This window comes from Rana temporaria, chromosome 1 (assembly GCF_905171775.1).
Source record: "Rana temporaria chromosome 1, aRanTem1.1, whole genome shotgun sequence".
Lineage (NCBI taxonomy): Eukaryota > Metazoa > Chordata > Amphibia > Anura > Ranidae > Rana > Rana temporaria.
Window position 1 is genome coordinate 467,451,202 of NC_053489.1, and position 25,944 is coordinate 467,477,145.

General features: G+C 43.7%; 1 protein-coding gene across 1 annotated transcript in view; it reads right to left on the bottom strand.

Moving 5' to 3' along the window:
* Positions 1-390: 390 nt before the first annotated feature.
* The window catches only part of LOC120917228 (alcohol dehydrogenase 1-like), a 53,692-nt gene continuing 28,138 nt past the window's right edge, over positions 391-25,944 (bottom strand). Inside the window, exons 5-9 of the mRNA XM_040328366.1 lie at positions 24,460-24,679; positions 16,649-16,909; positions 15,204-15,339; positions 2,546-2,684; positions 391-568 (exon numbers count right to left, since the gene is read on the bottom strand). Coding sequence (XP_040184300.1) covers positions 544-568; positions 2,546-2,684; positions 15,204-15,339; positions 16,649-16,909; positions 24,460-24,679 — 781 coding nt within the window. The 3' untranslated portion in view covers positions 391-543. The remainder of the gene's footprint in view (positions 569-2,545; positions 2,685-15,203; positions 15,340-16,648; positions 16,910-24,459; positions 24,680-25,944) is intronic.

Genomic DNA, 25,944 nt, shown 5'->3' on the forward strand with positions numbered 1-25,944 from the left:
AATGACATTTTGAAAAACGACACAAAAAATTCGAGCATGTTCGAATTTTTTTTTGGTCGTTTTTCTGAAGACATAAAACGACATTTTCCCCACACACTATCATTTTAAATGACGTTTTCAAAAACGTCATTTTTTTTCATCACAAAAAACGACCGTCTGTATGGGGCATTAGAATACACTATGCAACATGAATTCAGTGCATTGTTGGGTGCTCGGTGGGTGAACATCCTGTAAAGTCAGGTGTTAGCTGAACGGGCGAACAGGCGATGTTCGGGAGGAAAAAATGTTGCTCGGCCCGAACCATTCACCAAACTCAACAAAACAAGCATTAGTAACCAATTTTTGTTTTGCGAACAGGAAATTGTTACTTAGTGACAATAAAAATGTTGAAACCTTATCTAAAAGCCTTTTATTTTGGGTTATGTCAAACTAATTTACAATGAACAAATCAGCAGATTACATAAAATCAATTGTTGTCTCTTCCATATGTGTGAAACAAATGTAAGCATTCGAAATTACACTTCTCCATGAAAAGCCTTCAATTTAGAATAATAAGACTGTGCGGATGCTTAAAAAAAGAAGAAAAACAAGTTAGAAAAGTGTATAATAATAATAAAAAAATGTAAGTTAATGTTAATATATTTTCCTATATATGATCCAGATCTTTACTTTGGTATCTATTAAACATAATTCAAGGTGGTGTCTGATGCTATATAATCTGGTCTTATATACTGGAAAGCAGGCCACATTATCATGAGTTCTGGCCAGAAGAATGAATATGTCATTTGACATCTAAAAGTAAATCTAGTTCAAAGAGGCATCCACTGTAAGGTCATCATGTGGATAGTGTGATACACGGTGATCTCACTCCTGCCCCATCATTCTTTTTACTACTCGTATTTTAGTGTGAAAGAGCTAGTGGATGAGATAGTCTTATTCACTGTTGTTTTAAGCAGATAGGAAAATAATTGCAGTTTGGCCAGATGGGAAAATTAGAATTTCATTTGTACTAGCATGTGTTTCCTACTATTACCACTTAAGCCATCGTGCATATGCTTCTTCTTCACCTTTGTTGCCAGTTGCTTTAAAGCAGAATTTTACTTAAAAGGGAATTTTCACTGCATGTCTTTCTCCCCCAGTACCCAATCTCTCCCCACCCCCCCACCCCCTCGAAAAAGGTTCCAAAAATGACGGGGGAAGGGAGATTTTGTACAGGAGGAGAAGGACATGCAGTGGAGATTCCCAGCTAAGGGGGGGGGGGGGGTTGAGGGAGCAGGTATCTATCTTTGTCAGGTGCCCGCTTCCATTTCTGTTGGAATCAACTAGGCGATTATATGGGAAGTTGTCCTATAATAACTATAAGAAAGGGCTATACAGTTAGTAAAGATGTAAGGGGTCCAAGTAATCAAAGCCACCCAAAATGTGCCAACCTCCTAACCAAAGCCTCAGGCCTCGTACACATGACCGAGGAACTCGACGGGCAAAACACATTGTTTTTCTCCTTGAGTTCTTGTTAGGCTTGTCGAGGAACTCGACAAACCAATTTTCTCCATTCCCGTTGAGGAAAAAGAGAACATGCTCTCTTTTTGGCTCGTCGAGTTCCTCAGTTTCCTCGCTGAAAAATGTACACACGACCGGTTTCCTCGGCAAAAAAAATCTCCCACCAAGTTTCTTGATGGATTCTGCCGAGGAAACCGGTCGTGTGTACGAGGCCTCATACTTACCTCCTGAACATGGCTAAACAGGCTCAGGTTGCTCTATCTTTCATACTACAGCAGAATTAGGATAGAAATTGAGAACCATTGGAACCATGGCCAGTATCCTATTGGATGAATTTGTCCACATGGTGCCTTGTAGTAAACTGGATGATATTTGCTGTGTGCTGCTGCCAAAGAGCTGGATAAAGATGTTATGGAGGATAGGTGGGTTTATAAGAGTTGTGCGTCAGGCCTCTCCTGAGAATTTTTCTATCATGTAGCAAACTGACAGGAATTGGTAAGCATGCAAGGAGGAATCTTGGGACTGATAGACTACAGGATGGAGGTGTTGGTGCACCTTGATATTTTCCTAATACTATATGTTGTAAATAAACTGGCACAAATACATATTTACTGGTAATGGTAAATTATGGAATGTATGTCTACTATGAATGTATTTCTATATATGGTTCTTTTTTTTAGTACTTGGATGTAAATCTCATATTTTATAGTCAGTGGTTTGTTTGTATGTATATTGCCACTTCTCTTGTTCTGTATGTTGGGTATGATTTTCAATATCTGTTCTAATTCTGTATACATGAGCCTCACATAGCACCATTGCTATTGTTTTGTAAAACCAGTGTAATTTCCAGTATTTGTTCTTATTCTGTATTTATGGAAACTGTTTGCTGGGTGTAATTCTAAGTATTCTTTACAATTCAGTATGTATAGACAATGCATACTACCATATTTCTTCTAAAATTCTCAGTATGCATTCTTAATGGATACTGCACCCTTAATAGACAACACATTAAAAAAATATTTAATTTATTAATACTAATACCAACCTTTTTCCAGCTCTCAGAAGTTCAAACCCTTCATTTATTTGGGTAAAAGGCAAAGTATGGGTCACTAAACCATCCAGGTCAAATTTGCCTGCCATGTAGTCAGAAATTAATCGGGGTACCGAGTCCAAACTTTTATAACCTGAAAAAAGTCAGACTCTAGTTAAGTTTGGCTCAGTCAGATACAAAACATACACAGATGTAAACATGCTACACATTAGGCACCTGCCTTTACACGCACATGAAGTTTATTGGCATGCCAGTCTTAGTCCATAGGGATTAATATTGAGTTGGCTCACCCCTTGCAGCTATAAAAGCTTCAGCTCTTCTGGAAAAGCTGTCCACAAGATTTAGGAGTGTGTCTATGTTTGACGCTTCTTCCTAAAGCACATTTGTGAGTTCAGGCGCTGATGTGGACAAAGAGACCTGGCTTGCAGTCTCCACTCTAATTCATCCCAAAGGTGTTCTATCGGGTTAAGATCAGGACTCTGTGCAAGGCAGTCAAGTTCCTCCATCCTAAACTCGCTCATCCATGTCTTTATGGACCTTGCTTTGTGCACTGGTCCAAGTAATTTGATAGAGAGGGGATTGTGGTGTGGGTTTATTTTTTAGAGGTTGTGCTTGGATAGCCCCTTCGTTCCAGTGAAGGGAACTCTAAAGCCCTGTACACACGATCGGTTTGTCTGATGAAAACAGAACGATGGACTGTTTTCATCGGACAAACCGATTGTGTGTGGGCCCCATCGGTTTGTTTTCTATCGGTGAAAAAAAATAGAACATGGTTTAAATTTTTCCTATGGATAAAAAAACGATAAAAAAATCGTCTGTGTGGAAGTCCATGGGTCAAAAATCCACGCATGCTCAGAATCAAGTCGACGCATGCTCGAAAGCATTGAACTTCATTTTTTCAGCACGTCGTAGTGTTTTACGTCACCGCGTTTTGGCACGGTCGGATTTTTGACTGATGGTGTGTAGGCAAGACTGATGAGAGTCAGCTTCATCGCATATCAGACTAAAAAATCCATCGGACTAGATTCCATCAGATATCCGATCGTGTGTACGAGGCTTTAACGCATCAGCATACCAAGATATTTAAGACAATTTCATGCTCCCAACTTTGTGGGAACAGTTTGGGGATGGCCCCTTCATGTTTCAACATGACTACGCACCAGTGCACAAACAAAGTCTATAAAGACATGGATGAGCGAGTATGGGGTGGAAGAACTTGACTGGCATGCACAGAGTCCTGACCTCAACCTGATACAACACATTTGGGATCAATTAGAGAGGAGACTATAAGTCAGGCCTGCTCATCCACATTAGTGCCTGACCTCACAAATGCGCTTCTGGAAGAATGGTCAAACATTCCCATAGACACACTCCTAATCCTTGTGGACAGCCTTCCTAGAAGAGTTGAATCTGTTATAGCTGCAAAGGGTGAGCCAACTTATTATTGAACCATACAGACATAGACTGGAATGCCGTTAAGTTGTGTGCGTGTAAAGGCAGGCATCCCAATACTTTTGGCGATATAGTGTGTGTGTATATATATATATATATATATTAAACTGTCACAGATTAGCACAGATCCAGTCTGGTTTTACCATTGGAGGCTGGAGACATATACTGTACACTCAAAACAGATGCGCATTGAAGACGTAGTCAGGGAAAGGTATCATTCTGTTACAGTAGGGGGGATTTAACCAAAACTTGTGTATTCTGAATCCGGTACAGCTGTGCATGGTAACCAATCAGCTTTTAACTTCAGCTTGTTCATTTAAGCTTTGACAACAAAACCTGGAAGCTGATTTGTTTTTGTGCAGAGCTGCACCAGATTTTTCACACTGCAGTTTTAGTAAATCGCACCCATTGCTACTTAAACCGAGACTTCATCTAAAACATGAAGGTCCACTTTTTATCCTCCCTTCCCCTCCTGCACAACTATTGGAGGGAGCGGGTGACTATTTCTGACAGATACTTGCTGCCACTTGCTGCTCTTGCCAGATGAAAAGAGCAGAAGGTTGGCCATCTCCTCCCCACCTGCAACCTGCTGTGGGACCAGCCTGAATGTACAGTGCAACATGCAATGTGGGAAGCTAGCTGTGAAAGTTCAGGAAATCATAGACAGCTTCCCACTAGCAAGATGGCGGCACTGGGCACCCAAAGACCGGCGATGAATTAGCCCGGGTGATGACAGTACTGGACTCCTGGACCAGTAAGTGTCTGTTCATTGAAAGACAGCAGCTACAGTATGTGTCTTTTTCTTAAAGAGCAGCTAAAGGGGAATTTATGACTGATGCCTAAATATATAGATCTGTTTTATTAACTGGCTCAAATCTTCCCCACTACTCCGGTTTAGCTGTGATGCAGAGTTGTTAAATGCCCCCTATGGACATTAATATTTGTCTTACCCATCCCTACTCCATCCATTGAATAAATACACACATATATATATGTACCACTACCCCCGAAAGAGCTGCTGGTTTGTTTTGGGCGGTATGTTACCTCTAATCCTTCGCCGTCCAGGGTATCAGATAAGAATTGAGAAAAACTTTAATGTCCACACTTTAAGCTTCTTTTCTTTGCTTTATTTACCCAACAAGGCAAAAGTAATAAAAGTAGTAGTTGAAGAGGTAAAAGGTAATAGGTAACAGGTTCAGGTGTATAACTTTTGTTTGGAAACACTCCTGCTTCCAGCAACGCAGCTTTCGTCACCACTCTAAGGCCCCGTACACACGACCAGTTTCCTCGGCAGAATTCAGCTTCCGACCGAGTTTCTGGCTGAATTCTGCCGAGGAAACTGGTCGTGTGTACACTTTCGGCCGAGGAAGCCGACGAGGACCTCGGCGAGGAAATAGAGAACACGTTCTCTATTTCCTCGTTGTTCTATGGGAGCTCTCGTCCCGCCGAGCTCCTCGGCGGCTTCAGGGCTGAACTGGCCGAGGAACTCGATGTGTTTGGCACGTCGAGTTCCTCGGCCGTGTGTACGAGGCCTCACTCTAACCAGACTGGGTACTGTGCACCTGGATAGGCCTCTCTCACTAACCTAGCAGCCAGGGTGTCACACGAAAACTTGGTAAAGTCTCTGCCACAAACCTTCCCTAAGATGGAGATGCAGTCGGTCCAGAATCCTCTCAGCACAGGATTAAGCACCCAGGTCTCTCTTGAACAAATTCTTGTGAACTCAGAACTGACAGGCGACCATCACTCAGCCTTTCAGTAGTAGTGTGTCCTTCGATGAAGTTTAGGGCCTCTCCTGAGAAACCAGCCTCTTGCTCGGTGCTCTCCAAGACAAGTTCTTCATCGAGTGGCTTCCTCCCTCAGGACGGACAGCACAGCACCACTCTGCAAAAGTAGATCCAGTCTGACTACCAGGCCTACTCAGTAGATCACAACCCCGGACCAACGTAGTCCCGGAGCCAGTAACACTTGAACATTCACCCCCGGTCAGGAGGGCCACACACGGGGGGTGGTGGGACGACAGACCAGGATCGGCGACGACCCCGAACTAATGACGTCTGTCCCTTGAGTACTCCTCCCCAGCATTCACAGCGGGACGATCAACTCCCTCTGATTGGCTGCTGAAGGGGAACACCCAAAACACCTTGACCTGACTGCTACCACCCTCGGCCTGGAGTGATAACGACACCCCAGACAACAATAGCGGTCACTCACAGTATAGCCATGGCTGGAACAGAAGTCCAAATTTAGTAAAAAAATCATACAGTCTGAGTCAACTAACTCTCAGACTACCCTCTAAATTTAAAGCAGCACCAGCTAGAAAGTAGCAGGCCACTATATATATATATATATATATATATATATATATATATATATATATATATATATAAATACTGTGAAGGGTATGGGAGCTTTGTGTGTGCATCTATAACACAGCTACGGTATATAATACTACTCTACAATTTAGGATTACAAAGAGCAAAAATAAAAGTAACTTGATTGTGTATTTAGAAAAGTAAATGTAGCCTAGAACAGCGGCATTATGCAATCATTGAGATAAAGAGTTATTTCTTCTGGTTAATTTTTCGAATGGGATTAGCTTTTTGCAACATTTTTAATATGTGGAAACCCTCAATATAGTGGAAGTTTGCCAATGTCAACAAGTACTGACAGGTCAACTTAGAAGCCATCTTGCCATTTAAAAAAAAAATAAAGGCCCAGATTCTCGTAGATGGGCGTAAAACTGCGGCGGCGTAACGTATGTCATTTACGTTACGCCGCCGCAAGTTTTACAGGCAAGTGCTTTATTCACAAAGAACTTGCCTGTAAAGTTGCGGCGGCGTAGCGTAAATCCCCCGGCGCAAGCCCGCCTAATTCAAATGAGCCGGGTAGGGGGCGTAGAGCATTTAAATTAGGTGCGTTCCTGCGCCAAACGTACTGCGCATGCGCCATCCCTAAAATTTCCCGACGTGCATTGCGCTAAATGACGTCGCAAGGACGTCATTGGTTTCGACGTGAACGTAAATGGCGTCCAGCCCCATTCACGGACGACTTACGCAAACGACGTAAATTTTTAAATTTCGACGTGGGAACGACGGCCATACTTAACATTGGTTGCCCCTCAAATAGCAGGGGCAACTTTACGCGTCGCAAATCTAACGTAAACGTCGTAACTTCACTGCGTCGACCGCGCGTACGTTCGGGAATTCGCGGATTTTGCTCATTTGCATACTCGACGGGGAAAACAACGGAGGCGACACCTAGCGGCGAAAAAAAAATGCATTTAAGATCCGACAGCGTAAGAGACTTACGCCTGTCGGATCTAATGGATATCTATGCGTAACTGATTTAAAGAATCAGTCGCATAGATACGACGGCGTACATTGCGTTGCGCCGTCGTAAGCCCTTTCGGAATCTGGGCCATAGTGTTTCCATAGAGGTTAGAAGAGGTAATTATTGAAATTCAGTTTAATAAGAGGTAAACTACACTTCATCACTAGGGATGAGCTTCGCGTTCGATACGAACGTATGTTCGACTCGAACATTGCCTGTTCGATCGTTCGTCGAATATCGAACAAAACGGGTCGTTCTCGCCAAATTCGAGTGACACGCGTCGGCCCATAATTCACTGCGGCGTTGCGTGCTGATGATTGGCCAAGCATGCACCATGACCCTGCATGCTTGGCCAATCACAGTGCCCAAAAAACGAAGAGCCATAATTGGCCAAAGCCTGGGTGCTTTGGCCAATTATGGCTCAGGGCTTTAGCACACGCCCCACACTATAAAAGGCCGCCTTCCGGGCGGCCTTGTGTAGTGTGTTCCGGCTTGTTAAAGAGAGCAGTCAGAGAGACAGAGAGATTGTCTTTTTAGCTAGCTAGATATAGCAGGGTAGTCAGTTTAGCTTTATTACAGTGTGTAGAGAATATATATACATCCCTAGGAGTTGTACATATATTTATACACTGTATAGCATAGCTAGATCTGCTCTTAGTATTTGTCAGGCAGGAGATTGTGCATAGCTGCAGTGCTCTAACGTGTTGTATTGCCTGTGGCTGTGTGCTGTGTAGTTTACACCTAAACGTACTGGGTGTTACTGCAATTGTCCTGCTTATTTGCACCTAAGCGCATTTGCTTTAAGTGCACGTTTGCTGTGTAATCGCACGTAAGCGCATTTACTGTAAGTGCACGTTTGCTGTGTAATCGCACGTAAGCACATTTACTGTAAGTGTAAGTTTGCTGTGTAATCGCACGTAAGCGCATTTACTGTAAGTGCAAGTTTGCTGTGTAATCGCACGTAAGCGCATTTACTGTAAGTGCAAGTTTGCTGTGTAATCGCGCGTAAGCGTATTTACTGTAAGTGCACGTTTGCTGTGTAATCGCACGTAAGCGCATTTACTGTAAGTGCATGTTTGCTATTTAATTGCACATAAACACAGACGCTCTTACTGCGCGTGTGCTGTTTAATATCAACCAAACGCATTAGCTGTCACATGTCACAGATGTGGCAGGCTGGGCTAAGTGATGGCAGGAAGTGAGGATTGGTGTCAGCAGGAATGGCAGGGTGCTGGAAGGGAGGATTGCTGGGAGCAGGAACGGCAGGGTGCTGGAAGTGAGGATTGCTGGGAGCAGGAATGGCAGGGTGCTGGAAGTGAGGATTGCTGGGAGCAGGAATGGCAGGGTGCTGGAAGTGAGGATTGCTGGGAGCAGAAATGGCAGGGTTCTGGAAGTGAGGATTGCTGGGAGCAGGAATGGCAGGGTGCTGGAAGTTAGGATTGCTGGGAGCAGGAATGGCAGGGTGCTGGAAGTGAGAATTGCTGGGAGCAGGAATAGCAGGGTGCAGGAAGTGAGGATTGCTGGAAGCAGGATGGCAGGGTGCTGGGAGTGAGGATTGCTGGGAGCAGGAATGGCAGGGTGCTGGAAGTGAGGATTGCTGGGAGCAGGAATGGCAGGGTGCTGGAAGTGAGGATTGCTGGGAGCAGGAATGGCAGGGTTCTGGAAGTGAGGATTGCTGGGAGCAGGAATGGCAGGGTGCTGGAAGTTAGAATTGCTGGGAGCAGGAATGGCAGGGTGCTGGAAGTGAGGATTGCAGGGAGCAGGATGGCAGGGTGCTGGGAGTGAGGATTGCTGGGAGCAGGAATGGCAGGGTGCTGGAAGTGAGGATTGCTGGGAGCAGGATGGCAGGGTGCTGGGAGTGAGGATTGCTGGGAGCAGGAATGGCAGGGTGCTGGAAGTGAGGATTGCTGGTAGCAGGATGGCAGGGTGCTGGAAGTGAGGATTGCTGGGAGCAGGAATGGCAGGGTTCTGGAAGTGAGGATTGCTGGGAGCAGGATGGCAGGGTGCTGGAAGTGAGAATTGCTGGGAGCAGTAATGGCAGGGTGCTGGAAGTGAGGATTGCTGGGAGCAGGATGGCAGGGTGCTGGAAGTGAGGATTGCTGGGAGCAGGATGGCAGGGTGCTGGAAGTGAGGATTGCTGGGAGCAGGATGGCAGAGTGCTGGAAGTGAGGATTGCAGGAGAAGTTTGGTTTGTGGAGAAAACAGCAACTTTGAAGGTATTTTTATTTTGTTTTTGAGCAGCTATTTAAAAGGTCAGGGCAAGCACAAAGGGGGTGGGGTCAGGGGAGGAGCAAAGGGGGCGGCAAAATAAGGTTTTGTCTAGGGTGTCAAAAATCCTTGCACCAGCCCTGAACACATGCCACTACTATAGACACACAGTTGATGTGATATTTAAAGGAACTTTTCATTTTTTTTTTCACTTTAAGCATCATTAAAATCGCTGCTCCAGAAAAACTACCGTTTTTAAAACTTTTTTTTCCATTGATGCATGTTCCCTGGGGCAAGACCCGGGTTCTCAAAGACGTTTTCCAACATTAAATTGAATATTGGTCTTTAAAATGAGCGTTTTTGAATTCGAACGTTCGAGTCCCATAGACTTCAATGGGGTTCTAAATGTTCGCGCGAACCCGCGGTCTGTTCGAACGTTTTGGTGCGAACCGAACCCGGGTATGTTGGGCTCATCCCTATTCATCACTCCTGAACTCTGATTTAAAAAAGAATAAGTCCAAAACTTGTAAAACTAACACAGTTTAATTCAAGCTCTTTTGATGGGAATCTATTATTTTTAATGTATTTAAAGTTATGTTAAAACTATTAATTTTTTTGTTGGGGCAGGATGATGCATTAAGGTAAAAAATAAAAATAAATGCTTAACATTTAGTACCTTATTCAGCTTTAATGTGTTTAGCATAAAACACATTTATTTGTAGACAGGTAAATTGGAATATTAGCACTAACCCCCACCTCCCCCCACTGCCCTCAAACTGGCATTACAGAGGATTACAAAGGTTTCCTTGACTGCAATAAATTAAATAAAACTTATTGTAAATTAATATACAGAGGGCCATATTCTGAGTAAAGTTACGATGGAGTAACTCAGGATACTCCATCGTAACTCCCTTTTTTGACCCGTGTATCTATGCTCCTGATTCTCAGAATCATTTTTGCATAGATACACTTAAGATCCGCCATCTGTAAGTCACTTACACTGGCGGATCTTAAATGCAATGACGCCGGCCGCCGCTAGATGGCATTTACATGAAGGAGTCATTTGCATATGCAAATGATCCTTCTACGCCGATTCACGAACGAGTTCGCATCGCGTAACCGTCGCTAACGTCGTTTGCGTAAGCGGAAACTTACCCCTGCTATATGAGGGGTACGTTTCCGCAAGTCTCGCGTAGGCCATGTTACGGATGGCGTCGGGTCCCCGTTGTGTTTTTTCGTCGGATACGTCGTTTACGTAAGTCGTTCTTGAATACGACTTTACGTCAATGACGCACACGTCGGCGTCATTGACGTTTTCCGCCGAGAACTGGAGCATGCGCACTGGGCTTTTTGCAGCCCGGCGCATGCCCAGTTCTTTTGCATCGGGGGCACGCTTCATTTGAATAGAAGCCGCCCCCTTGGAGATCCGCCAGGCTACGCCGGGACACTTACACTCCGCTGTCCCAACTTATGGAGCAAGTGGTTGGGGAATACAACACCTGCTCCAGTAAGTTGGGACAGCGGAGTGTAAGTGCCCTAAGCGAAGCAGGCGGATATTTAGAGAGAAAATGGCCCAGAACCTTTATCTGCTTTAGGGGGGGGGGGGGGTTGTCATTCTAATTTAATAAGAAAAATAAGTGCTGTCTACTCATAAAGTTATATGACTAATAGTAATAATCCAGACTGCAACTTTCCCTTTAAAATATAACCTTCCTTTTGAGCAATACAAAAATATTCAGAATCACAACTGGTAAAGGGTAAGTCACCAAATTTACCTTTTGAGACTTTTGCTATTCATGTTTTATAATGGTTGGGTAGATGCTTTGTAAAGTACTTATCACTGCCTTCACATTCACCTCCCTGCCTGTACTAAACAGAAGAGTTGTCAGTAGTTATTGACAAACTAAACTAAGTTTGAAAAATGCAAGGAGAAGGGTGCTTGCAATATTTCTGGAACAGAAGCAGATTGGGTTGGGCATTCTAGATTACAGATATTCTTGCAATATATGGAGTAGTATGGAATTTCATGTTAATTTATTTTCATAAATGTAACAATGATAAATCAGCACTGAATTATAATTTATGTAAAATCCTTGTTTTAAATTGTAAGAAAACAGCCTGGCTTTGTTTGATCAAACACAGCCCGGCTTAAGACACATTTGACAAAAAACAAGGAATGTTAAATAAATGCACAAGTATCATAAACCTCCACTAGCCAGAGTCCTCAAAGACTCCTAATGAGGCCCTGTTGTAAATGGCCTGTTGTAAACTGTCTAGTGAGCAGTGCACATCTGTGAGTCTGATTTTTACCTAGTAGTGAACTTGTATAAATCTCAAGCTCTCAGATCTAATTCATATTACTACTAATATTTAAATATTTATTAATATATATTAAAGTCCTAGTTTAGTGGAGTTATCTTCAAAGAGTGGATACCTTAAGGTAATAATGAACCCAAAACCAAACATTTATTATATTGTAGCTCACCAAGTTTTTTGATGTTGCTTATGTATGCTTTGTAATATATATTATGTGAATGTAAGATGCACTATTTTTCTTTTCTTATCATTAAAACAATATTTAAATGAAGTTAGACTGAATCTCTGATTGTTCTGACTGAAAATTTAAGAACTTTTAGGCCAGGTTCACACCTATGCGAATTGAATGCGCGTTTCCCCGCATTCAATTCGCATAGCAGGAGAATGTGACTTGATCTCTATGAACTTGATCTCTAAGCTGCCTTTTTTCACCTCACGCTGATGAAGTCCCGCTCATAGGGACGTAACGTCGTACGAGGGGACGGGGCCACGTGTGACGTCAACCGCGATCGCCGACCTAGACTGAAACCCATGCTCTTATGGATGTTTTATGCTGTTTCGCTGCACTCGTTTGAGAGTGCTTATACAGTGAGTGTATTCGTTTTTTATTCTTAAATAAATGTATTTTGGCTTCAGAGAGCACTAGATTTCCTCTCCTTTGTTTTTTATGCCCTGATTGCCATGTCCTGATCCTGAGTCTGACTGATATCGTGGTTCTACTGCTGCATTGCTTGCTGTCCTCTGAGAACAGGTGGTTCTCTGATTATGCTTTGTGACCTATTGCAGGTCGAAGTTGTAAGGTGAGAGGCCATTCCTGCTATTTGGTGGAGGTTCCTTCTGGATATCACCCTTTGGATTTTTGCACTATTATATTCCGATTTGGATCATCTTTTTGCACTTGAGCACTTTATATGGACTTTATTATATAATTTTTAATTATATATCATATATCATATGTTTTAACTTTCTGTATGTATAGTTTAAAATTGTTTGTTTTGCGCTGCACTATTATTATTTTATGTCAATGTGAGGTGTTTTATTTGAATTTACCTTAGTGCTGGCTTGCATTTTTTAGTTTATATTTACATTCCAGCGCTGAATAATTTTTCTTTATTTGATCTCTATGAAGCCGGTTTACATATCTCTGCAGCGGGTCTGGTGCAGTGTGCTGGAAAAAAGCATGCCTTTTTTGGTGCGTTTCAGGTTCGATTTCAGCCCAAAATTTGGGCTGAAATCGGACCTGAACTGGTGAACCGGACCCCGGCTGTGCGCCGCATGCAGCGACAGTGTGAACTTGGCCTAAAGGGAAAACTGCTCAGTTAACCTGCCTCAGTGACTATGACCTCGTACACACGACCTCTTTCCTCGATAGAATCCATCAAGAAACTTAGTGGGAGAGCTTTTTTGCAGAGGAAACCGGTCGTGTGTACGTTTTTCATCGAGGAAACTGTCAAGGAACTCGACGAGTAAAAAAGAGAACAAGTTCTCTTTTTCCTCGACGGAAGTCTCAATTACCTCGTCGTGTTCCTCGTCGTGCTGGTTTTCGACGAGAAACACGATCGTGTGTATGCTAAGAAACCCGCGCATGCTCAGAATAAAGTATGAGACGGGAGCGCACCTTCGGTAAAAGTAGCGTTTGTAATGGAGATAACACATTTGTCACGCTGTAACAGACTGAAAAGTGAAAAATCGTCTCTTACCAAACTTTTACTTAACACGCAGTAACATGAGATTAGCAAAAGCAGCCCCAAGGGTTGTGCCAGTGGAATCGAACTTCCCCTGCCATTGTATGTGTTGTACGTCACCGCGTTTGAGAACGAGGAGATTTTGTCTTGACCGTGTGTACGCAAAGCAAGCTTGTCGAGTTCCTCGACAAGCCTAACAAGGAACTCGTCGAGGAAAATTATGTGTCTTTTCAGACGAGTTCCTCGGCCGTGTGTACGAGGCCTATCACTTTCTGTCTGCAGGGGATTGTTGCCTGGAAAATTTCTGCCTAGGGTAAGGCTGAATGTGTAATTGCCATCACCTAGTCACAGAGTTGCAGACTGAGGCCCAGATTCACAGGGAGCAAGGCGCATGCTACGCAGCCGTAGCGCACACACCGTACGACACGCCAACATAGCGTGGCGAGGCAAGCATTGCATTCAACAAGCCAGTGCACCCAACGCTGCGCCAGTGCGGTGTGGGGTTCGAAGGTGCACGCCGGCATAGGTGGAAGTGGGCGTGACCCCATGCAAATGCTGGCCCGAGCGCCAGACAGGTACGCCGGCGTGGCGCAGCGTTTTACGCCCGGCGTATGACGAACTGCACCGTGACGTGGACGCATGCACAGCACCCCCCTGCACCTGTGCACAACCACGCCGGCACAACCGCCTAAGCTACGACGGATCACCACGTACGCCGTGAACATAACGTACGCCCAGCGAGACGCAAGTCCAACGCACAGTATGCCGGCTTGTGTTCCCTGGTGCAGACAACATGTCAGACAGTGACAGAGAGAAGGAGAAGCTCAAGAAGAACTTCTCCGTGGATGTTGACACAGTAGTGCTATGACCATGGCTGCCCCTGGCATGTTGGCGTACGGATGTGTTGTCCTGCAAGTGTGGTTGCTCTGCTCGTCCGTAACGGTGCTGCTGCAGCTGCTCTCCAGCTGACCTGTGCTTGTCTGTTGCCAGGTTGTGCCTCATGTATGGTGAATAACTGTACGCCGGACGTAAAACTTGCGCGCATCTCGCTTAGCATTCGCCGGGCGCACGCACGTTCGTGAATTGGCGTATTCCCCTCATTTGCATGTTTGCATGGCTAATCAATGTCAGCAGCACCACATGTGCACCCACCCTACGCCGGCGTGCTCATGCTACGTCGGCGGGGCGTAGCCTGTTATTAGGTGCATGTTGGTTTGTGGGTCTGCCGCACACATACGCCGGCACACATTGGCACTTACGCCGGCGTAATGTACTGTACGTCCACGTAAGTGCTTTGTGAATCTGGGCCAGACTGTCTAATTTCATCACACAGAGCCACTTCAAGCTTCCCTTATGCTGTTTTCATGAGTTATTGTACAGAAGGGAAATGCAAGTCAGAAAACCTACAATGAAGAGGTAGGTCACCATCTACATCCTGGAGACTCTTCTTCTTTTCTATCTGTCATGATTGATTTTTTCTGATACTCACCTTGTGTATCTAAGGTATGATTTGCAAACAAGGTCATATATCATATATTACATGCTTTACAACGTAATTAGTGCTGAAGTACCAACACCTATTTGAAACCTCCAAAGTATTCCTGTCATTAAATACAGTGCAAAACAATGGCAAATAGGTGCCTTATAGTAAAATGTACCTCCAAATATACTGCCTTTCCATGTGCGTCCTGTAAGAAGCAGAAGAGGATCGAATGTGACTTTTGCACCCGGGGGAGCTACTCCTATTACCACACTGGTTCCATATCCTGGATGAGTACACTCCAGTGCTGCTTTCTAGTGCCAAAGGAAAATAGAAATCAGTCTGAGGATTTACATGACTTTGAAATAATTTAAGTATCTATAAATTACTTTTTCCAACATAGGAAGTAAAAAAAAAAATACCGAAATGTAAAATGTTTAAAGCGTAACTTCACATTTGTTAAGATTATAACAAACTTTGTTGCAGATTCTGTATATTTCTTTCTGTATATTTGTTCTGTAGGCAAATACTGTACCTTTTGCCATTACATTGCTAATTACAGACAGCTTGGAGCTAATTTCCCCTTTCTCTCTTTCCTTCCTCTTTTTGTTCTGACGTATAGACCTCTCTAAATAAAGGTATTTTCAACTACCAAAGTGTTATACTGTCATCAAACCTTTAAATTATTGCATTTGTCATGTTGACAAGCCAGAATAAAGGAAATGTAGTAGTGAAAAAAACTATTGTGGGTTACACAATCATTTTTGCTTATTAGCTTCCAGAAAAGTACTGGAGCTTGTTCAATACTCCTCTAAAAAGCCTTTGGCCCTGATGCAGGCAGAAGGCTGGTTCTTAGGAGAATTTATGCACATATCGAAAAGCCTTGATGGGTTGATTCCAGTCTGGATACGTGAACGTTCCTAGGTGGTGCCCACATATGATGAACCTCCATGATTAAAAAAAACTGACATCCAATAAAAGGAAGGTGTGGGTCATGGACATTAAGCCTGTGGGAGAAATGGCTGGAGAATGTTGGACATCCTCCAGCCATGCCCACTGTGAGAAGCTCACAGTCCTGACTAAAGGTAAGATTGAAGTTCAGCTTTAGGGTGCTTGAAAGACATGCAAAGACACTTCATTCATTATATCTTCATTGGAGATTGACCAACTATTATCTTTTTCCTCATATAGAGACGAAACAATTATTGAGCATGTGCGTAGCTTGATTTGATTAATCGTACATGTTAAGAAGGGATTAAAGGAATCAAAAAACCCACCAACCAAATTAGTTCATAGCACAATAAAGCCTTATTAGGATAGAAGATATTCACATGTCTCATTCTGTCACAAAAATGAGAGGATAATTCCTCTGTTTCTGGACAGTGGATGCAGCCATCAACCAAATGCACATCAATAACCACTGGTGTAAGATGTAAATATAGCTGGAGATTATATTTATTTCAAAGTGCATACAGCTCCTTCAGGCTTTTGATTATAATCAGTGCAGTGTATGAAAACCATGCCTTCTATGCAGTAGGACTTGAGACCCAAGGAATCAAAAAGCCTTCCAAATGAATCAATGCATATAATTGGTAACAGTAAATCAAATTTAAAACTACATACCATAACTTCTGTACTGCCAATACATTCAAACGAATAATGCACTCCATCTCCTGTCATTTCCTTGATCACCTCCTGGATTGGCTTGCTAAAATCTTTAGGATTGATGCAGTCAGTGGCTCCAAACAGCTTTGCCTTTTCAAACTTGCTGCTGTTTATATCTATAGCAATAATTCTTGATGCTCCAGAAACTTTACATCCAATAATGGCGGACAGCCCAATGGCACCCAATCCAAATACAGCACAAGTAGTACCAGGCTCCACCTATTGATTAAAAAAGTTGATAATATTGCTTTTAGATTTGTTGAAACTGATCCATGTCAATGTAATATGATATAGTACTTAAGGGCCAGATTCACAAAGGAGATACGACGGAGTATCTCAGATACTCCGTCGTATCTCAGATACTCCGTCGTATCTCAGATACTCCGTCGTATCTCTCAGAGTATCTATATTCATAGATTCAGTTACGCATAGATATCCCTAAGATCCGACTGGGCTAATTGTTTTACACTGTCGGATCTTAGGATGCAGTACCGCGGCCGCCGCTGGGGAGAGTAAACCAGCGTCGGGTATGCAAATTAGGAGTTACGGCGATCCACAACGGATTTTCGCGTTCGCTACGTCGCCGCTAGTCTAGTTTCCCGTCGCAAAGTTAGTCGACGTTTTTGGTGCCTTAACTTTACACAGCAATCGTATTGCTGTATAAAGTATGGCCGTCGTTCCCGCGTCGAAATTTAAAAAATCATGTCGTTTGCGTAAGCCGTCCCGGAATAAGGAATAACGCTACGCGCGTCGCCGTTTGAAAAAATTACGTCACTTCGCGCAAAGCACGGTGGGAGTTAGGAAACGGAGCATGCGCAGTAGGTCCGGCGCGGGAGCGCGCCTAATTTAAATGGCACACTCCCATTTAAATTACGCTGGCTTACGCCGGAGGCCGCCAGCGTAGTTTTCATCGCAAGTGCTTTGTGAATCAGGCACGCTACGATGCGTTACGCCGCCGCACTTCTACCTGAATCTGGCCCTAAATGTTTGTTTTGGATGGTAGGTGGAAATTGGAATTTTATTATAGATTACAATGTACTGTAATATATCATATTATACTATATTATATTATATTATATTATATTATATTATATTATATTATATTATATGTTATAATCATCCTCACAATTCCACCATTTTTCTTTTTCTATTCTAGGAGGCTGAAAGCATAATAATGAACCAAATATACAGAATCTCACAAAAGTGAGTACACCCCTCACATTTTTGTAAATATGTGACAACACTGAAGAAATGACGAACAGGTGAGAAGACCGCCGCTCCAGGTGAGCACACCTAAGGTGATCACTGTCCACTCAAGAACCAAACGGTGCCGCAATGCACAGGATATGCAAATGAAGAAATATATGGACATCCGCACTCCAAAAGTCTTAAAAAAGACGTGCCCTTTATTGGTAAAGGAAAAAATGCACTACAACAATCAGCACACAGTGGGGGAAACAGCTGACGCGTTTCGCATTGAACTTCAATACTTAGTTACACCGCTCAAAATTTCTAGGTAAGTGCTTTGTGGATCGGGTACTTAGGTAGAGATTTTGCGGCGGTGTAACTTAAATTGCTAAAATGTAAAGTAGTAAGTGTACAGCTTGTAAATTTGTCCTCTTAAAATAACTCACAGCCATTAATAGTAGAAAAAAAAAACTGCGCTGGAAAGTGGACCTATAAGCTGCAACACAAAGTGAAATACACACAAATACAAATAAAAACAAATATAGTTGCACTCTAAATTAAACGTACAAGTGCAAGTTAACCTAATTTTAAATCAATAAATACATTTCTAAAAAGTTCAAAAAAAGTCCCAACTGTAAGGTTATTGATTCTGTGGGAAATCCTGTGACAATATCCAAGTGAAGATTTATTTGCAGCAGGTGAATCTTTTGCAGAAGATAAATAAATATACAGACAGTTCAATAAATTCATGTGACTTTTGCTTGACAGACACAGTGGGGGTGATCCTCAAAAGGGATACGCCATCGTATCCCTGTTTCTATCTATGGAACTGATCCTCAGAATCAGTTTTCCATAGTTAGGGAGAAGATCCGACATGTGTAAGGGACTTACACTGTCGGATCTTAGGATGCAGTACCGCAGCCGCCGCTGGGGGCATTTCTCGTCGAAATGCCGATTCGGGTATGCAAATTAGCACTTACGGAGATCCACGAAGCTTTTACGCTTCGTTTTTTCTCCGTAAGTATTAGTTTGCTTCTCAAAATTAGGGCTGCTTTTACAAGGCCAAAACTGTTTACACCTTGTAAAAGTAGACCCTTCTACCCCGCGTCGCTGTCATTTTTTTTTTTTTTCCCGCCGCAACTCGTTTTTTTTTTACGCCCAAAACCCGGCGCAACGTAAAACCGCGCAAAGCATGTCGGGAAAATGACGTCGGGAGCATGCGCAGTACGTCCGGCGCGGGAGCGCGCCTAATTTAAATGGGACTCGCCCCATTAAATTAGGAACGCCTTTCGCCGGACGGATTTAAGTTACACTGCTCAAAATTTCTAGGTAAGTGCTTTGTGGATCGGGTACTTAGGTAGAGATTTTGCGGCGGTGTAACTTAAATGGGAAAAATTACGTTGCGCCGGGTTTTTGTGGATTAGGCCCAGTGAATCCACCACCTTAAGAAATGTGCGCTTACCAGCTACACAGGCTAAAATTGCCTGTGGCTAACACCCAGCCAGGGCCTTTTCCTCACTGATGTTCTGACACCAATCTGGTTACTCCAATAATGGGGACCGTCTGATCGGGGACACAGCTGGACAAATCCTCCACTTAAAGCTCAAGGCGGCTCAGTAGGTGGTAAATTTGTGTCTCAGAAAAAATATACAAAAAGTGGCCATAGGTAAAACTTGCTGTGTTTTTTATTTAAATAAATATAAAAGCAGAAAAATGCCTGCAAGGCGTACAAAAGAAATAAAGTAAAAAATATGCCGCCGGCCTATGGGACGCATCGCACGGTGACGTCAGCACATCGCTCCTCCCTGGGATACGCCCCAATGTTTGTTTGCATGGGCGTGTGTACTGCTGCCCTTAAGGTGGTAATGTGGCTTTTCTGAGCCACACTACCAAATACCAAGCCGCTTTGAGCTTTAAGTGGAGGATTCGTCCAGCTGTGTCCCCGATCAGACGGCCCCCGTTATTGGAGTGATCAGATCAAAAAGGCCCTGGCTGGGTGTTAGCCACAGGCAATTTTAGACTGTGCAGCTGGTAAGCGCACATTTCTTAAGGTGGTGGATTCACGGTTAGGGATGAGCCGAACACCCCCGGTTCGGTTTGCAGCAGAAAATGCGAACAGGCAAAAAATTTGTTCGAACAGGCAAAGACCTTTAAAGTTTACGGGACACGAACAAGAAAAATCAAAAGTGATAATTTTAAAGGCTAATATGCAAATTATTGTCATAAAAAGTGTTTGGTGACCCGGGTCCTGCCCCAGGGGACATATATCAATGCAAAAAAAGTTTTAAAAACTACAGTTTTTTTGGAAGCAGTGATTTTTAATAATGCTTAAAGCGAAACAATAAAAGTGAAACATTGCTTTAAATTTCGTACCTGGGGGGTGTCTATAATATGCCTGTAAAGTAGCGCATGTTTCCCGTGTTTAGAAAAGTCCCTGCACAAAATTACATTTCTAAAGGAAAAAAAGTAATTTAAAACTACTCGTGGCTATAATGAATTGCCGGGTCCTGGCAATACAGATTGAAAAGAAAAACAGCGTGGGTTCCCCCTAGTTCATTATCAGGCCCTTTGGGTCTGGTATGAATATTAAAGGGAACCCGAACCAAAATTAAAAAAAAAAAGCCTTCAGGTCTGGTATGGATATTAAGGGGAACCCTGCGTTATTTTCTTTTTTAAATGCCGTGGGGTACCCCCTAAAATCCATACCAGACCTGGATTTTAAAGGGAACCCCACACCAAAATAAAAAGAAAATAGCGTGGGGTTCCCCCCAAAAAACCATACCAGACCCTTATCCGAGCACGCAACCTGGTAGCCCGCAGGAAAAGAGGGGGGACGAGAGCGCCCCCCCCTCCTGAACCATATCAGGCCACATGCCCTCAACATAGGGAGGATGTCCCCATGTTGATGGGGACAAGGGCCTCATCCCCACAACCCTTGCCCGTGGTTGTGGGGGTCTGCGGGGGCTTATCGGAATCAAACAAAGGGGACTCCCAGATGATGCCCCCCCCCCCCAATGTGAATTGGTAACGGGGTATTTCACAAAAAAAGTGTCAAAATGTTAAAAACCACAGGAGGTTTTTGACAAGTCCTTTATTAAAAAGAAAAAATGAAAAAAGAAAAAAAAAGTTCCAACGATGTAATCCACTCTCGATGCGATCCAGGAAAAAAAAATGATGTTTTTTTTTAAATTTTGGTTCAGGGTTTCCCTTAATATTCATACCAGACCCAAAGGGCCTGGTAATGGACTGGGGGGAACCCCTGCTGTTTTTTTTCAATTACTTTTATCTGTATTGCCATGACCCGACAATTCATTATAGCCGCGTTTTAAATTACTTTTTTTCCTTTAGAAATGTCATTTTGTGTAGGGACCCCCCAGGTATGACATTTAAAGGAATATTTCACTTTCAGACCCCTTTCACATTGGAGAGTTTTTACAGCGTTTTAGCGTTAAAAATAGCACTGTTAGAAAAGGTTCTCCGTGCATCTCAATGGACCCTTTCACATTGAGAAAAGTCCTGCAAGCAGCATCTTTGGAGCAGCTTTTGGGCGCTGAAAAAAACGTTCCAAAAACGCCCCTCTCCATTGAAATGAATTGAAATCGCTGTAAAAATGCCTGAATAGCGCCTATAATCCGCTCTGAGCTGTAGAAAAGCCACATGATCTCCCAAAAATTTAAACATGCAAGCAAAAAAAAAGAGCATCTACATCAGTAGGACTGAAATTGCCCATGCTTCAATAACGCTTGAATAACTCTGTTAAAACGCCCGCAGCGTTGCGTTAATTTTACCGCTAGCGCCCTAAAAACGCTGTAAAAACGTGATAATGGCGCTAAAGGCATTTTAGGGTGTTTTTGCAGCACCTCAATGTGAGAGGGCTCTTATTGTTTCACTTTAAGCATTTTTAAAATCACTGCTCCCGAAAAAAAAAACAGTTTTTAAAACTTTTTTTTGCATTGATACAGGTCCCCAAACACTTTTTATGACAATAACTTGCATATGAACTTTTAAGATTAGCACTTTTGATTTCTCCCATAGACTTTTAAAGTGTGTTCCGCAGATTTTCAAATTTGCCACAAACACCCCAAATTGTTCGCTGTTCGGCGAAAGGGCGAACAGGCAATGTTTGAGTCGAACTCATGTTCGGTTCAAACATCCCTATTCACAGTGACTGTCAAGTGAAAGTCACATGAATTTTTTTGTACTGTCTGTATATTTATTTATCTTCTGCAAAGAAATCTTATTGTCACAGGATTTCCCACAGAATCAATAACCTTACACTTGGGACTTTTTTTCAACTTTTTAGAAATGTATTTATTTATTAAAATTTAGGTTCACTTGCACTTGCACGTTTATTTTAGAGCGCAACTAGATAAGGAGCCCCAATCCTCCTTATCTAGGTTTCCCCGTGTGCGCTGCTGGCTCATCCCTCCCTGCTGAGTGCCCCCATAGCAAACCACTTGCCATGGAGGCACTCATGCATGGCTCCCGCTGTTGTGTCTGAGCCAGTGAGGAGCAACAGAGCAACACTGGATTGACATCTGGCTCAGGTAAGTATAAGGGGGGGGAGGGCTGGAAGGAGAGCAGCACAAAAAATATTTTTTTCCTGAATGCAGACTGTATTCAGGTAAAAACCTTCTGCATTTAGCAGTGACGGCCGGCGATAATTCTTTTTGGGGGGCAGCAGAGAGTAGCACCCCCCATCCCCTCACCCCCCGGTCGGTCGGGTCTGGAGCACTTTCCCCATCTATGTGTTGGCAGCGCTTCTCCGGGGCTTCGGCGGCGGCTTCCCATGCTCTCCATGGGCAAACGCAGTCTCAGACCTGCTTCTGATTGGCTGGATTAAGAATCAGTGTTTCAATAGCGAATATTATTTTGCTGTTGTAATACCTGGGTGGGCTGCTGGCGCAATGCTCTGTGCCATGAGCACATCCTATTTTGAAGCCTATTAGAGCCTCTGGCTCTAATCAGGTGTTTAAAAAAGAAAAAGAAAAACCCACCTACGCGCCCGGCGTCCTAAAAGGGGCTGAACGCATGAATAGGGGGTGGCCGCAGCGGCCATGGCTAGAGCTCATGTTATGAATGAATCATATTTATTCATATAGGGGGAGGCGGCCGTAGATAGAGGGGATGGCACCCCTAATGGATGGGCTGCCACTAGAACCTCTTTAACGACTATTGACAATGGGAAACTGTCATCTATAATAGCGGTTGTAATACCTCTATTACAGTATACATTATGTTCGGCTCTCGCAAAACAGGTAAATATTTAGGCATTCATCCGCATTCCTAATCTTAGCCCTAACTTTAACAATAAATGTTAACCTAAATAATTTGTATTTATTTAAAGAAAGGAGTACACCTAATGCATTTAACAGAAAAACAGTGTACAACAGGGGCACCGCTTCCCCAATCCATGTGCCCGGCCCCTAATCTACATGTAGGGCACTGGACACATGGATTTCAATGGGGTTGTAAGAGGACTGTTAGAATGCGTCTGGCGAGCACACATGCACGTGCACACACTTACGGGCAACTGCAGATTCCCATATGCGCCAATGTGCATGCGCCTGCGCATTGTACTGCGTGCACGCACAGGAGCGCACACTCAGGCACAATTAGCGCCAGACGGCCTATTTAAAGGATGTTCTGACTTCTGACAAGTGCTGACTGGTCTTCAGCTGTGTCCTGATATTCTGAACCCTGTTAAACCTGGCTTGATTCCTGTTGCTGAACTTTGGGCTTTCCACGACCCTGCTTTTGGACTCTAATTACTCTGATTACTGGTTCCTGATCCTGGCTTCCCATCTGACCTTGCTTCTGCTTATACCTTGATTACCTCAATGCCTGCCTGTTACTAAACCTGGCTATCCCTGTGACCTTGCTCCTGTCTCCTGCTTGGGTCAACGTTGTCCATCCTCTCAGCTTCCCTGGGTCCAGCCCCTTACCGGATGCTCTGCCTGCACCTCCAAGCCTGCAACCTACAAGTTCTGAATGCAACACTTACAGACACTCGTGTTCCTCCTGACCCTAGCCACCACCTGTTTCACCTCCAGTGGGGCTTGGGCTGGAGATACAAGGTAGGCCGACCTCGTCATTTCAGACTCCTACCAGGTACGTGACAGGATTTTTTTTAAGCACATGTTTAGAGGCTCTAATTGGCTTCAAAAAAGGGTGGTCTCAGGGTGCAGAGCACTGTGCCCTGAGCCCACCCAGTTGTGTTACAATAGCAAATTAATATTTGCTATTGACTTTCTGTTTCTTCTCCCAGCCAATCAGGAAGCAGCTGCTGAGACCCGATTGGCCGGGAGTCTTAGAGCAGACTGGGGAGACGAGGACAGCTACAAGCAGAGCAAGAACAATGGAGGCAAGCTCGGTGGCGGGGTGCAGTGGCAGCAGTGTGCGGGGTGTGCTGAGACTTCTCCGGGGATCGAATCGGTGGAGTAGGAGCCGATGTGATCAAAGCACACATCGCACTAATGGGGGAGACATGTCTGAGGGGGATTTCTCTGTATAGAAGGTAGTGGGTAGAGAGAGGAGAGGCGTGGTGGATGTGTTGCAACTAAACATTGATACATTTTTACCTTGGCAGTATTGACGGCTGCTCCATATCCAGTGGGGAAACCACATCCAAAAAGACAGGCCTTCTCCATGGGTGCTCTGTCATCAATCTTCGCAACAGCCCCAGCAGGCATTACAATATATTCTGAAAAGGTGCTGGTCCATACAAAATGATCCACAACCTTTCCCTTGCATGAAAACCTTGATGTCTTGTCAAGCAGTACAGTCTGTGGTTCATTGAAGCTGTATTTAAAATGATATAGAAAACAAAGGGTCATAAACAATTTCTCATTTACAAGTGCAAGGGGGTTTTATACTTTACCCACAGAATTAACTTTTAGACAGTTAAAGATTCACTCTAGCTAAAACATTTGTTTGCAGTTTTGGGTGCAGTATGTAAGAATAAAAACCCTTTCAAGTGTTTGTTACTGTCTAAGGCCACTTGTCACTTCCTGTAGTGGCACCAACATTGTTCCTTTCTCCTATGGGGCAGAGATAGCAATACAATTTGTAAGGAACTCTAAAGTACTGTATTTATTGGCGTATAACACTCACTTTTTAACCGTGAAAATAGAGGGTAAACAGTGCCTGCGTGTTATACGCAGGGGGCTGTGGAAAGTTTTTTCCTGAAACTTCCCTCTCAAAGTTAGGATGCGCGTTATACGCCGATAAATACGGTATTATTCTACTTCTCTACCAAGGTCTTTTTATTGCTATCCATATTTCTTTTGGAGACTCCTTTGTCACTGGACAGTACCAGGACAGGAGCTGAGGTGAAATGTCACCATTTGGACCACAGAGACCCAAATTTAGTTTTTTTGCTGTCACAATGTAGAGTATTAGGCCCCGTACACACGGTCAGTTTGGTCCGATGAGAATGAACCGAAGTTCATTTTCATCGGACCAAACCGACCGTGTGTATAGGCTATCGATCTGTTTTCCTTCGGTCCAAAATTTTAAAACTTGCTTCAAAACCGAACCGATGGACCGCTGCCCCATCGGACCAAACCAATGGTTAGTACAGAAAAGCATCGGTTCAAAACCCGCGCATGCTCAGAATCAAGTCGACGCATGCTTGGAAGCTTTGAACTTTGTTTTATTCAGCATGTTGTGTGTTTGACGTCACCGCGTTCTGACCCGATCGGATTTTGAACTGATGGTGTGTACGCAAATCAGGCCGTCAGGCCACTTCAGAGGTGAACCGATGAAAACGGTCCATCGGACCATTCTCATCGGTTTTGTCCGACCGTGTGTACGGGGCCTTAGATTTCCTATGATCTGTGCCCAGTCTTGCCATAAAGAGTTAATCCAGCTCTGAGCAATCCTCTTTTCTTTTTTCGGTGAGATAAACGGACAAACAGACAACAGACCGACCCACAGAATCTGCAGTTTTTCAGTTCTTACTACAAACAGAGGGGAGACATTTGACAGGTAAGGATACATGCAGGAGGCATTTATATCCTTATAGATCAGCACTATGGCAATAGTTTAAAAAGGATGAGAGTGGG